This window comes from Nyctereutes procyonoides, unplaced genomic scaffold (genome assembly GCF_905146905.1).
Source record: "Nyctereutes procyonoides isolate TBG_1078 unplaced genomic scaffold, NYPRO_anot_genome, whole genome shotgun sequence".
Lineage (NCBI taxonomy): Eukaryota > Metazoa > Chordata > Mammalia > Carnivora > Canidae > Nyctereutes > Nyctereutes procyonoides.
The window spans coordinates 26200298-26213928 of NW_026575040.1; the positions used below are offsets into that span (position 1 = coordinate 26200298).

A 13631-nucleotide genomic window follows, 5' to 3' on the forward strand; every position below is an offset into this window, starting at 1 on the left:
TTTTCTGATCTATCATCCTTAGCTGTGGCTTTTGTTCTCATTCCTATTCTCTCATGGTTTCCAAAGGGAAGCTGGGCACATTGCTACTCTAAACAAAAGTGTGGTTCTGTCAGTAAGGTAAAAAGGGAGAATGAATACCAGATAGGAAATTTGTAGTGTTCTAAACCATAAAGCAAAGGAGCAAACAAAAAAACAATGTAAATGATGTCTTCAGAAAAAAAATTTTGAAAGTAGTATTGTGTGACCATAGTGTAGAAGGAACTATTGAAGCAACTCCATCATTTCAATAAAAATACTGATCATCAGGATTAAGTTCAGCTGTATATGAGAAAGACTCCAGATGGTAGCAATTTAATTAGGATAGAAATTTATTTCCTCCTCTTGAAAACAGTTTTGGGTAGGAATGTGAGGGTTGTTAGTGTCGCTATCTAAAGATGGGCTGATTAATCTATTAGTCTATTTTCCTGTTCCATCATCCTCAGCACTTAGTTTCCAATCACAAGGTCACTTCATGGTCAAACATGGTTTCTATTGCTACAGACATCATTCCTTCATTTCAAGCCAGCCAGCAGCAGAAGGCAACGACAAAAGAGCTATTCTTCCAGTTAAGTCAGTTCTTTCTAAGGCCTATTTGGTCCTCACAACATTTTTGCTTAGATTTTACTGGCCATAAATAGTCACTTCGCCATGCAGAGCTGCCAGTGAGGCTAGGGAATAGGGGCTTTTTATCAATTTTCATAGTCACCTTAAATAAATTCCTATTATCAAACAAGGAGATGAATATGGATTATGTTAGTTGTTCTATCACCACCATTTTAGGATTACCTTCAAATGTGCAGGATGGCATGTGGATTGAATCTTATTATTCATCACTGTAAGAAATCTATTTTCCCTTCCAAATGCTGTAATTGAAAATTGAGAATAATTGTTCTAAAAAAGGCAATTATTTAAATGAAAAACAATATTTGTTAAAATCATTTTCATTAATACTCTTTAGATTTGGACTAAACCTAGAATAATTAAAAATGTTATCATATAGTACCCACTGCTTTGGACAGAGGAAGCCCAGTTCATGGGATTATTAAAAAGGAGGGAACAACTATGCCTATACGGAAGGAAGGAGGTAAATTGGCTCTTCTGATCCACTTTTTAATGGAGTTACTGGAATGAGATTGAAGAAAAAGCAGGATGATTTAGGAAATTAGTAAGTAGACAAAAATTGAGACAAGTAAATGTCTAGGAGTTATAGGAGCCTTTAGTCTTCAAAGAAAAAAATGTCCAAATATTGCTTACAAAAATCAAAATTAAATCTGTTATTGGGTGATAATCCTGGCATCGTAAAGTTGAAAAATGAAACAGTTATCTAAGGAATTCAAGCAAAACCCTTGGTATTATCTGAGTTATTTGAATAATAGAGGGGAAAGTGGGATTTCTGCTTGGATTATTTAGATAATTGCCTTAATTCTAAGATTCATTTAGTTCATAGGGACCTTTCCTTAGGATATATTTTTAGAATGCTAAATGGGAAAATTAGACTCCTAAATTAAGCAAAACAATAGAACGAGGGAGGGCAGGAGGAGAGAGAGAAAAACAATGAAAGAGAGAGAGAGAAAAGAAATAGTAAGTAGTTCATTATCAGAATAAATCCAAACTTTTCTCCCCCATACTTTTTCTAAAGATAATAACTGACATTCACATTTCATCATAGAATGAACTTCCATGATGAAAAACAGAACTATATATGGATCTCAGATATAACCCATAGCATTTTTTAAAGTTTAAATCCTTTTTGGGTTTCAATTCTTTAAAGTGTGGAAACTTAACAGCTCCAAATTCAGCCATTTAATTTTATAAAGCCAAGTAAATTGATTTAAAAATCACACTATACTTTCTGCTGACTTCATATTGTTGGCATTTGCCTCCAATTCTTTTTTTAAAATTTTTATGTATTTTTATTCATGACAGACACAGAAAGAGAGGCAGAGACACAGGCAGAGGGAGAAGCAGGCTCCATGCAGAAAGCCGGACATGGGACTTGATCCCGAGTCTCCAGGATCACGCCCCAGGCTGACGGGCGCCAAACCACGGGGCCACCGGGGCTGCCCTTTGCCTCCAATTCTTCAAAACAAATTAAAAGGGGATGCCCGAGTGGCTCAGCGGGGGCGCCTATCTTTGGCTCAGGTCTAGATCCTGGGATTCAGGATCGAGTCCCGCCTCAGGCTCCCTGCAAGGAGCCCGCTTCTCCCTCTGCCTGTCTCTGCCTCTCTCTCTCTGTCTCTCATGAATAAGTAAATAAAATCTTTAAAAGAAAAATAAAAGGGTGATCCTATCTGAGTTGCCACCCCATTCTCTTCTTTGGTAACAGAACCGTGGGCAGTGAGGCCAACTGAAAAAATTCTTTGCCCACCTTCCCTATAGGTGAATGCATCATATTACCAAGTTTTGACTGATGAGCTGAAGTGTTGTTTGAGACTTCGGGATAGGATCCCTCTTTTCTGGACTGCTTCTGGCCTCCAGTGAAGACAAGATGCATAGATCTCCAGTAGCCATCTTGGGCCAGAGGGCAATTCTAAGAATGGAAGCCACATGCAAAGATTGTGAAAGATTTAGAAGGAACCCGAGCCCATGATGACCATACCTGCTCTGCAATGCCTACTTTCGTACCACTTTTACTTAAGAAAGTAGTAACTTCTATTTTGTTTAAGACTATTATTTCTAGTCTCTGTTACTAGCAGGTGAACACAATTACTAAATAATACATATTAAAGTGTTGATTGAAAATATTTTGGAATTTTAGGGTTCAATTTCCAGATATGTGTAATGGCCTCTTTCAATTGACCCTCCCAACCCCATTTTCACACACACACACACACTCCAATTCATAAGAAAGAAAATTAAGTGGTTATGAGAAGTTGTACCAGTTATACATTTTGTGCAATTGCAGATAATAACATTTGCAGTGGAAATTGTAAGAAGATAAAAACTAAAGTATTACTCAAGAATTTTTCAGTATGTATACGTAGACTTAAAAAAAAAGCAAAAAAAAAAAGCAGAGGAAGGAAGGAAGGAAAAAGAACAGTACAGAAATAGAATGTAGCAATAGGTTTTTTTATTTTATTTTTTTATTTTATTTATTTTATTTTATTTTATTTTATTATTTTATTTTATATTTCAGGTGGAGGGAGCGTGAGATGGAGAAGCACACACCCCGCTGAGCAGAAAGCCTGACAGAGAACTCAATCCCAGGACTCTGGGATCATTACCTGAGCCCAGTGAGCCACCCAGGTGCCCCTGTATCAATAGAATGTTAACATTTTTTTTATTTTTTGCAGATTTAACTAAGGTAAGTATAATATTGATAATAAGAGAGGAAGGAAACATCTATAGAGCAGTCTGATGGAATAGTATTCATCATTTTCTCTTTAGAAGCTGTCCCAATTTTCCCCATCTTTTTTTTTTTTTTTTTTTTAAAGAGTTTATTTATTTACTCATGAGAGACACAGAGAGAGCCAGAGGCAGAGACACAGGCAGAGGGAGAAGCAGGCTCCATGCAGGGAGCTTGACGCTGGACCCGATCCCAGGTCCCCAGAATCACGCCCCCGGCTGAAGGCAGGCACTGAACCACTGAGCCACCCAGGGATCCCCAATTCTCCCCATCTTTTAAAGATCTAGCTCTTCTATGAAATGTTCATCAATCCCTCTGCAGGAATTACCTCTGCCTGTTGTTGCATTTATTAGGACTAGGACTAAGTTAGATACAGTGAGAGAAGTATTTGTCTTAGGCACAGCATTTTAAGGGAGAGGCAAAAAACTCAGCAATCAAGAAAAATATTTTAATGGAATATTTTAATTAGCACACTACAGTAAGCAGGTCAGTCTCTTGTTTTCATAAATAAATTTTTTTGTAAATAAATTTTTAATTATGCTTCACACTTATCTCTATTATAGCACTCAAATAGTGCTTTTTATAAATTTTCTCTCCAATAGTGCCATACTCATTTTTCATATTTCTCATGTGCCTACTACTCTTTTAAGCATAAAGTCTCTTAAAAATATTAAATTCGATTTATTGAAAGATTTTGCAAGAATATACTGTATTAGGGACAGCACGATTATGTTTTCATCATTAAATTCAACTATAGCAAAAGAATAATAGAGGGTAATGAATGTTTTGAAAGTACTTATAATTCAGTTCTATGGGAAAATCACCTGACTTCTCTTTGACTAAACCCTGCTCAGCCTTGAGAGGGAATTGTAATTCTACTTTATATTCATATAGCACTTTGCCCTACATAAAGTGCTTTCTTTTAATTCTCACCTTAATCCCGTAAAGTAGGTATTATCACTGTTATTTATTACAGAAAGATTGAGAAGTGACTTGCCCAAGGAGTTACAGGCAGAAAGTGGCAGAGCTGGGATTGTAACCCAGGTTTTCTGAATCAAAATCCAATGCCTTTCCCCTATTCCAAATGCTAAGTCTTGGAATTGACCAAGAAGTAGTTCATGCAGCAACTACAACAGCATATATGTGTTTATGAAATAATGTCCGTAGCACCCAAGACAGCAGTATTTTACCCAGTGTGCTCCTCATGACTAAAACTGTTCTGATTTTTATGTGTGCATGTTTGATGAAGTAGCTCAACTTTTCTGATATTGGATCAGGTGTTCTAAGATTTTTTCGACGGCAGAAATCTACATAATTTAAATGTCAAAGAACAGGGGGAAATGAGGAAATTATATATTACTTGAATATTAGTCCTTCCTTCCTTCCTTCCTTCCTTCCTTCCTTCCTTCCTTCCTTCCTTCCTTCCTTCCTTCCTTCCTTCCTTCCTTCCTTCCTCCCTCCCTCCCTCCCTCCCTCCCTCCCTCCCTTTGACAGAGAGAGAGGCAGAGACATAGGCAGGGGAAAAATAGGCTCCCTGTAGGGAGCCGGATGTGGGGCTCCATCCCAGGACGCCAGGATCGTGACCTGAGCCAAAGGCAGATGCTCACCTACTGAGCCACCCAGGTGTCCCTGAATGTTAGTTTCTAACTACCACTTTACTACTAATGTGTGTGTGATACTCTGCAAAGCACGTAAACCATACAGGTTTGCTTCTTTATTAAAAGAAACATTTGAGAAGGTCTTTAAACTTCTCAGCTGACAAAGGCTAGTTGAATGTGAAATATTATCAGTCTTCAGGAGTTAGTAGTTGATTATGTTTAACGGGTTACTTTTTCATATTTGGGAAAATCTATATTTTAAAACTCCATATGGTAATTAAATGTTTGAAAGCCCATAACCGCTTCGAATGTAATTTTCATCAACATAAACACAACTCCAAGCCAAAATGTCCATTATCAGCTAGTCTAGCAGAAGATTTCTTATTAAAATTATAGATTCTCCTCATTGGTTGCTGCCCAGAGAATTCAAAAACTTGAGCCTTCTTTTTGTAAGCTGATGGCTGAGTTCTAAAGCGTCTGTCTTAAGAACAACCAGAATGCAAAGAAGTCCAAAGCTGTTCATTTCGGTGAATTGCAACCTGTCGTCAAGAACTGTCTATTGGATGCGCACAGAGTGCCTAGGCATTGAAGTAGCAAGTGATTTATTTGCATCATTCAAAGGATTTCTAAGGGGGGGGGGTGTGTGTCTGAAAAGATTTGCAGACGTCTTTAAAGTTGCAGAGGGGCATGTGCGTCTTTAAACTGCCCCATCCCAGGAATGGATTGAACAGTGTGGGTTTCAGAGCTCTAGGGATTTCTAGCCCTCGGGGCCGACCTCTGTACGCGGAGACCCCAGCGGGCGTCAAGCGGCGGGCGGGCTGGCGGGCAGAGCAGGGCCCCGTCGCGGGCTTCTGGGCACGTCAGGCCGCCCCCGGGCTCGCGCAGGGCGCGCTGCGGCCCCGGCGGCCCTGACCCGCCGCCCCCTCCCCTCCCCTCCCCCTCCACGCCCACCCCCCGCGCCCGGCTCCCACCCTCGCCTAGTCTCCCGGCTCCGGCCGGTTCTCGCGAGATCCGGGCCGCTGAGCGCTCGGGGCCTTTTCAAATCGGGATCCGTTACCGCTTTCCCGGCCGCCGCCATTGCAGCGCTCGGAGCCCCTCCGCGCAGGCGGCCGCGGCGGAGGCGGAGGCGGAGGCAGCGACGGCGGGATGGCGGACGCCGGCAAGCCCGAGGTGCTCGGGGCCGCGGGCGACGACAGCCCGCATCAGCAGCCCGTGGAGCAGCCGGGCGAGCCGCGGCGAGACCCGCACCCGCCGGAGCCGGAGAAGCAGCCGCCGCAGCACGGCAGCAGCAGCAGCAGCAGCAGCAGCTCCAATGGCGTTAAAATGTATTGTCTTTTCCTCCGGGGACCGGGGCGAGGTGGGGGGGGGCGGGGAGTCGGCCTGGGGCGGGGCGGGGCGGGGGGTCAGGGCCGGCCTGGGGCCTGGTGAGGGGCCGCCGCCTCCGCCTCCGCCGCCGCCGCCGCGGGCGCGGGCGTGGGCGTGGGCGGCGGGCGCGCAGGTGCGAGCTGGGCCCCCCCCCCCCCGGGGCTCCCCCTCCCGCCGCGCGCGGGGCCCCGGGGCCGGCCTGAGACCTCGGGTCGCCGCGTTCTTCCCGGGCCTCGGCGGGAGAGCCCTGGAGCCGAGCTGCTCGGCCGCCGCCGCCGCGGGAAGATGGTCCCCCTTTTAAAGCCCAGCCGTGTAGTTGGTGTTCATCACTAGGGAGTAACTAGGGATGACATCATCGGGCATTTCCTCCTAACTACGCGGAGCGCGCTTCAAAGGAATAGCAACCCCCCTCCCCGCCCCATCTCGCGGCCGCATCCCGAGCTTTGCAAGTTCGGTGTTTGCTGCTGCTTTTTCCAAAGTATAATCTTATTTTCCGAACGGATTATATATACCAAGGGGGAAGTTAAATAATGTGCGGTTAGCCTGACTCCATTGTGTCATTCTTGCGTTGGTTAAGCGGTTATTCCCAAAGGAAAATGTGCGTGGTGCCCTGCCACCCACCCACCCTCCCACCCCCTCCCGCCCCCGCACGTGTTTGTAAGTCAGCTATACAGGTTACTATTATTTTTTAAAGGACTCATTGTGTGATGGTTTGTTCTTGATTTTGGTAAAATGGTAAACTAAGTTTTTTTTTTTTTTTTTGTCGTGGTTGTTTAAAGATTAAGATTGCCCCTGTCACCAGTGCTTATAAAGAATTCGGTTGAGTCGAATCCATAATTTCTAGTTTGTAAGAAAACACGCTCGCTCCCATTGTTCTTGTTGTACAGGTGATGTGAATCAGGCATTCTTTTGCAGGTGCCCAGCTCTTTAAACTTGGAGCTGAAAGTCTGTTAATAATTTAGCCGAAAAAAACATCCTTTTCCTTCTCTTCAGTTGTGCCTCAGAGTAGAGAGCGGTGAACATCCACACTCACCCTAAAATAAGAAAGAAAAGTGTTCTTTTGTGTGTGTGTGTGTGTGTGTGTGTGTGTGTGTGTAAAATGTTTGAAGCAGGAGGGTAAGACCTGAACTAGTTGGTGTAGGGGTTGAGGGCAGATGAGGTAGCTCTCTCCCAGCTCACTTAGAACCCTCTTGTTTTCAGTTGGGTTTGAATAGGATAGATTGCATCTTCCAGGCAGAATAGAGGTGCAGGTAGAAGAGATTCGACCTCCGTGGAATTTGTTCCTAGGTGCAAACTGGTGCACCTCAGGAACGGAGCAGCTGGAAAGTGAGCACTTTCTACCATGCCTGCCAAAATGTTGGCTCTCTGGGATTTGGCATCCTAAATTTGAATAGAAAGCATTGGAATGATAAAATACGTGGTTTTTGTTTATATCAAACATGGACTCGCCACCCTATTCTCCCGAACAAGAAGTACAGCCTTGAATTACAGAGAGAAGCCCTACTATACTTGGGTGTGATTACTATAATAGTGTCAGTACAGATAAAGCTGGCATCTAAACCTCCCAGATCTGAAAGTCTCTAATCCCTTTGAAAGTCTCATTGTGGTTTAGCTGGACAGGAGAGGAGAGATTTCTTCCTACGATTCTTTCCTACGAAAAGAATCTCTCACTTCTAATTGAAGAAGGGGGGAATATAAAGTGAAGTTAAGAAATGTTACTAGTGAGTACAAATGAAGATGCTTTTCATGTTACTTATAATTCATCTCTCACTCTTTTTTTTCCCAAAAGTTGAGTAAAGATGCAAATTTATTCCCAAGGGTTTCTTGTACTGTCAGTTCCATGAGAACCATACAGTGGTCCAGCATGGGTCGCTCATGCTGAATCACTGGGGACATTTACCTGCATCCACCTAACAACCTTTATTTGACCCTGTGAATCAACTGGAGTAGTTAACAATCCAACACATAACTTTTGATTTGATTACCTTACATTTTTAAGGATAAGAATTCACAGTATGTGAATGCAAAATATGTATTACTTAACATTGAGCAGGGTGCCACCTACCAAGATTAAAAGGACTTTTCTGAGGTTAATCCATAGTCACTGAGGATGGAGACCACTATGTCTTATTCATCTTTGTATATCCCCAAGGCCTTATACTTAAAAAGGTCCAGTAAATTTATGTAAGAAGTGCAGACGTGAACTTCTGTGATCATGACACTTATGCACAGAGGATTTCGTGGGCATGTTCACATCTTTTGAGAAGTTAAAGATGTCTTCCTAGGTTTAGTCTTTTTATGCCAAAGTGGTAGGCCAGTTCTCCTTAAGTGAAAGAGGAGGAAAAATAGCAGTATTGTTACGACTCTTCATTATTTCTGTGTAATTAAGTAACACTGTATTTGAAGATTGAGAGTTACATTAGGGTATAAAATATTGTGTAAGATCCTACGCATTTAGCGTGAAGCAAAGTGAGGTGGAGTAATATTTTTTATATTCGGAATAAAGAATGGAACTGCGCATAATTTTAGATCTCATACTAAAGCACTCTTTTTAAATCATATTAAAACTGTGTTTCATTATTTGGTGTGGAATATTGACTTTTCAGAAATTTATTATTTGGGTAGGCATAATTCCATCCTAAGAGTAGATAACATTTTTGTGACTTAAAATAGTCACAGTCCTTTTTTCAAGGGCATTAGGAGGAGGGTTTGTTTGAATGAATGGTTCGGGCATTATTACAAGGAATTCTGGATATAGTGCCAATATTTAATACTATGTAGCATCATTTCTCTAAGAGTTTTCGCATGTATCTGAATTATTCCATAGTGTATTTATGACGTAAAAAGAGTTTAGGAATTGAATAATTAAAGCTTATTTTCTTAATAATCAGATCATAATATCTCTAGCCACTAAACTGGTCTGCTTTCCATAGATATAGATAATCTTAATTTATGCATTCTAGATGAGCAGTGTAGCAGTTATCTTTATTTAATATGTCGCTGATTGGGGAAAACTTGAAGAAATTGCTCTCTGGTCATCATTGAAATAAATATTTTTGAGAGGGTATCCTACCCTATATAATATCATTGCTTTCTAATGGAATTATCAGATTGTTGTAAGCAAACAAACATTCATATAAGATTAGAAGAACATAGTATTTCAGAAATTTGCACAGTTTTCATAATTGGTTTCAACCAGGAAGAAAATAGGGAAGAGAAGACATACTGAGCTAGAGACTATATAGATGTCTATTTACCTGAACAGAGACTTAGTGATTTTAAAAACATTAATTCTGTCTACTATGTAAATGAGTTCCTTGGGGGATGAAAAAGAAGAGTTCTTGTATCTACTTAAAAATCAGAGAAAAGGCCTTTGTACCTTTTGGCTGCTTCCTTCCATTTTCAGAAGTAGCACACTGTTCAGACAGGTAGGTACTTGCTGGAGTTGGACAGTTGTGAAGAGCACTTCTAGATTGTGCCATTTCTGATGAGGGAAGTTGTTTGATAGTGAAGGTGCACCTGTCAAGGTCTGAAAAGGTGGCAAAGCAAATTTGACCCTAATGTCTCTTCCTTGATTTTAGCAGTTTTTCTGGCAGACAGCAGCACCATCTGTGCCCTGATGAGAATGGGTTCTTAATTGACTGTTCATTCAGTCAAAAATTAATATTTATTGAGTGACATGTGCAGTCACAGTGCTAGATGCTACTCATACCAATGCAGATAGTTTCTGTTCTTACAGAGTTTTATGTAGTATATTTACAGCTGTGTAGTTATCTGCTCAGAAAAGTAGTGCCCAGGAAGTTCAGTGTATCCTGGAACAGGTGACCACAATAAAAAGTGTGTGTGGACACCTACAGTGTATAGATTCCCACAATTGCTTGGCCTAGAAGATAAATTAGAGCCTGGATTATGAAGCCTGGTTCATTGTTGGCATAATCTAGGAAGCTTTAAGAGATTTGGAATTCTGAATGTCATTCCCAGAGATTTTTATTAGTATATGTTTGTGGAAAATTGGATTATTTATTTTTTATATTTTTAGAGATGAGGAGAGAGAGCAGGGGCTGGGGAGTCATGGAGGTACAGAGGAAGAGGGAGAGAATTCTAAGCAGGCTCCATGCCCAGTGTGGAGCCGGACCCTGGGCTTTGAGATCATGACCTGAGCTGAAATTGAATGGGATGCTTAACAGGCTGAGCCACCCCGGCATTCCATGGAATTTAAATTGAAGTTTTAATTAAGTAGTTTTAGATCCACTAGAATAATTAATAATTTAAAGGAAGCCTATTGTTATTCTGTTAAAAAAAGATTCCTTTTGAAAAGTAAATTGCATTTTAAAAATCTATATCCAGATTTTTATCTATAGGATTTACTTTAAGCGTATACTTACACATGGTTGGTGGGTAACGTCATATAGTTATGTTGTGATTGCAGTCTTATGATTTAAATAGTTTTCCAGTTAGAGTCTCATTAAAAAGTAGATTTATAAAATTCTGATTTGTGCTGCCTTCAAGTACTACTACCCATCTCCTCTCCATACTACCTTCTGTGTAATAACTTCCAGTAAAAATTATATGATTCTGTGAAGTACCCTATCCTAGTTTATAGATTAATATACAGAAAATATTGAGTATGAAAATATTAGAATACTTCACAAGTAATTATGGTGATCAAAATTGAGAATAGAAAAAATTTACAAGAGTCATATGGGAGTGTATGCATATATAGACACATCAATATAGCTATGTATTTTAGTTATGTTTTTAAGCAAGGAGGAGAAAAGTTTTGTGAAATTGTTAAGCTTGAGGAGATAAACTTTTTTCAGGGTATCCTTTGCAAAGTAAAGTATAGGGTTCTGATTGAAGTTCAGAAAGTTAATGCTTCCTTTTTTAAAGATTTTATTTATTTATTCATGAGAGACCCAGAGAGAGAGAGAGAGAGAGAGAGAGAGAGAGAGAGCGCGCGCTAGAGAGAGAGAGGCAGAGACAAGGCAGAGGGAAAAGCAGGCTCCATGCAGGAACCCTACATGGGACTCAATCCCAGGTCTCCAGGATCAGGCCCTGGGCTGAAGGCGGCGCTAAACCGCTGAGCCACCCGGGCTGCCCGAGTTAATGCTTCTTTAAAGAAGGCAGATATATATACTATAGGAATAAAATCACTCGTTTTCCCCTCTTGTTAGGTTCTTTTAATATTTATTAAATAGTATGATGGGAGAAGCTGGGAGACTGGATGCTGCAGCTATTTAATATGGAAAAAGAAGGATTGTTAAATGAGAAGTTTGGGAAGATGCCCAAATCCTTGCTTTGAAATGGCACTGGGTAATTTCAAAGCAAGCAAGCTGACTCTCCAGCAGCTTTGCTAAGGTCTAACTTAACGGAGAGTTTTGTGAAGTGAAGTGATAAGTATAAAATATTTATGTAATGTAGGCTTCTATTATTAGAAACATGACTGAGGTTTTCTTCTTGTTTTGTTTTTAATTCATAGGGAGAATGATGAATCAGTCAAAGAAGATAAATCTGAATTAAAAGAAAAATCTTCAGGAAATAAGAAGGCCAATAGATTTCATCCTTATTCAAAAGACAAAAATTCGGGCACTGGGGAAAAGAAGGGTCCAAATCGAAACAGAGTTTTCATTAGCAACATCCCATATGACATGAAATGGCAAGCTATTAAAGATCTAATGAGAGAAAAAGGTAACCATCCCTGATAAACCCACTGTTGGGTAATCTTCATATAGAAGGGGGAGGGAACTAAGCAAACGTGTTTTTTATTCCCCTGAGCCACACAGACTCAAAAAATTGATTTTTTGTTTATTTCTTGACGCTCGAATTAATCTTTTCCTCTTCTTTCACTTGACACAATTTCATTACAAAGTCATATGGATAAATGAAGTTATTTTTTTTCCCATTTTAGTGGTATAGTGTGAGCCAGCATATGCATGCCACCAAGAACTTTGTTAAAGAGATTGCTTTGTCTAGTTGAAGTTTTTATAGATTTTTAAAGGACTATTGCACTAGTTAAGTAATACATTTAGCGTGTTAAAGTATGAATAATAAGGTCTGATTATTTTTTTCCAAAAGCTGTTTTGTTATTTTCTTGGTGGAGTCTGGAATCTGGCTGTGGAGTTCATTTTGTTTGCATTGTCATGAATGCCATGATGCTGTCTCTGCAGTTCTATATTAAAATTGCGTTACTGCTGTTGCAGTTTTGTTTTTAGAATAACCTGAAAACCTTCATTTTATATACATGGTTGGTTTTGGGGAAAAATAATTTTAATATTTGATCTTGTAAAAGTTAGTTTTGTTATCTCTTGAAAAATTGAGTTTCAACAGTCCTGCAAACTATGTACTTGGCTTTGAGGCTGATCTCTTCTAATAAATAAAAAAAAATTTGCATTGGTGTATCTGTTGTAAGGTGACAACTATTTGATTGGTTTTATTTATTGACTTTATTTAGAAAGTGTGTGGCTTGCTGTGAAGCATGACTTGTAAATTTAGTTTACTGATGGCAAACATGATTGAAGACATTCAGGTAGAAAGTCACCTTAAAACAGCTGTTGTGTGTAGGCGACCAAAGTTATTTGAAAAGTGTTAATGTTGATGTTTTTAATATGACAGGCTAAGGGACCATTTGTTATGTATATGTGTATTTGTTCACCAACTATATCATGCTGGCCAAAATATGATCTGTAGCATGAATTAGGTTAATATGGTTGTTAGCTTTTTTTTTTTTAGAGAAAGTGGATGATGTACATTTTAGAAAATTAGTTAAATTTACATAGCCATTGATAGGAGGTATGTTGGTCTGGTTTTGATTGTTGGTGAATAATAGGTGCTTTTCTGTAGAGTTGTGCACAGGTGTGCAGTAAAGCAAGATACTGGTGTTTAAATGTATTGTTTCTTGGTATCTTCCTTTTGTATGTCTTATGTAGTTGGTGAGGTTACATACGTGGAGCTCTTTAAGGATGCGGAAGGAAAATCAAGGGTAAGTGCTGTGGGCAATAATCTGCTTGAGGTTTAAAAGTTCCTCAGCAGTTTACTTTTTTGTATAATATTTGTACCAGTTTTTGGAAACTTAAGTTTCATTTTGCTTTACTTTATTATGCAAGATTTGAGGCTTTATACTAGCAAGTCTGACACTTATCCAAACCAAACTAGCTGCCTGGAAGGGATGGGTTTCATAAAGGGCATTCACTTTTCTAATGCTCTAAGGTAATGCTTCTTCTTAACCAACAGACTTTAATATAGGATTTTTTTTTTTGTTGTGTTTTGATGTCTTCAAGGATATT

The 13631-nt window shown here is 40.0% G+C and overlaps 1 protein-coding gene across 2 annotated transcripts in view; it reads left to right on the forward strand.

Moving 5' to 3' along the window:
* Positions 1-6038: 6038 nt before the first annotated feature.
* Positions 6039-13631, forward strand: part of MYEF2 (myelin expression factor 2) — a 29938-nt gene continuing 22345 nt past the window's right edge. For both annotated transcript variants that reach the window (XM_055319947.1, XM_055319948.1), the window contains exons 1-3: positions 6039-6308; positions 11828-12036; positions 13275-13327. In XM_055319947.1, coding sequence (XP_055175922.1) covers positions 6130-6308; positions 11828-12036; positions 13275-13327 — 441 coding nt within the window. In that variant the 5' untranslated portion in view covers positions 6039-6129. The remainder of the gene's footprint in view (positions 6309-11827; positions 12037-13274; positions 13328-13631) is intronic.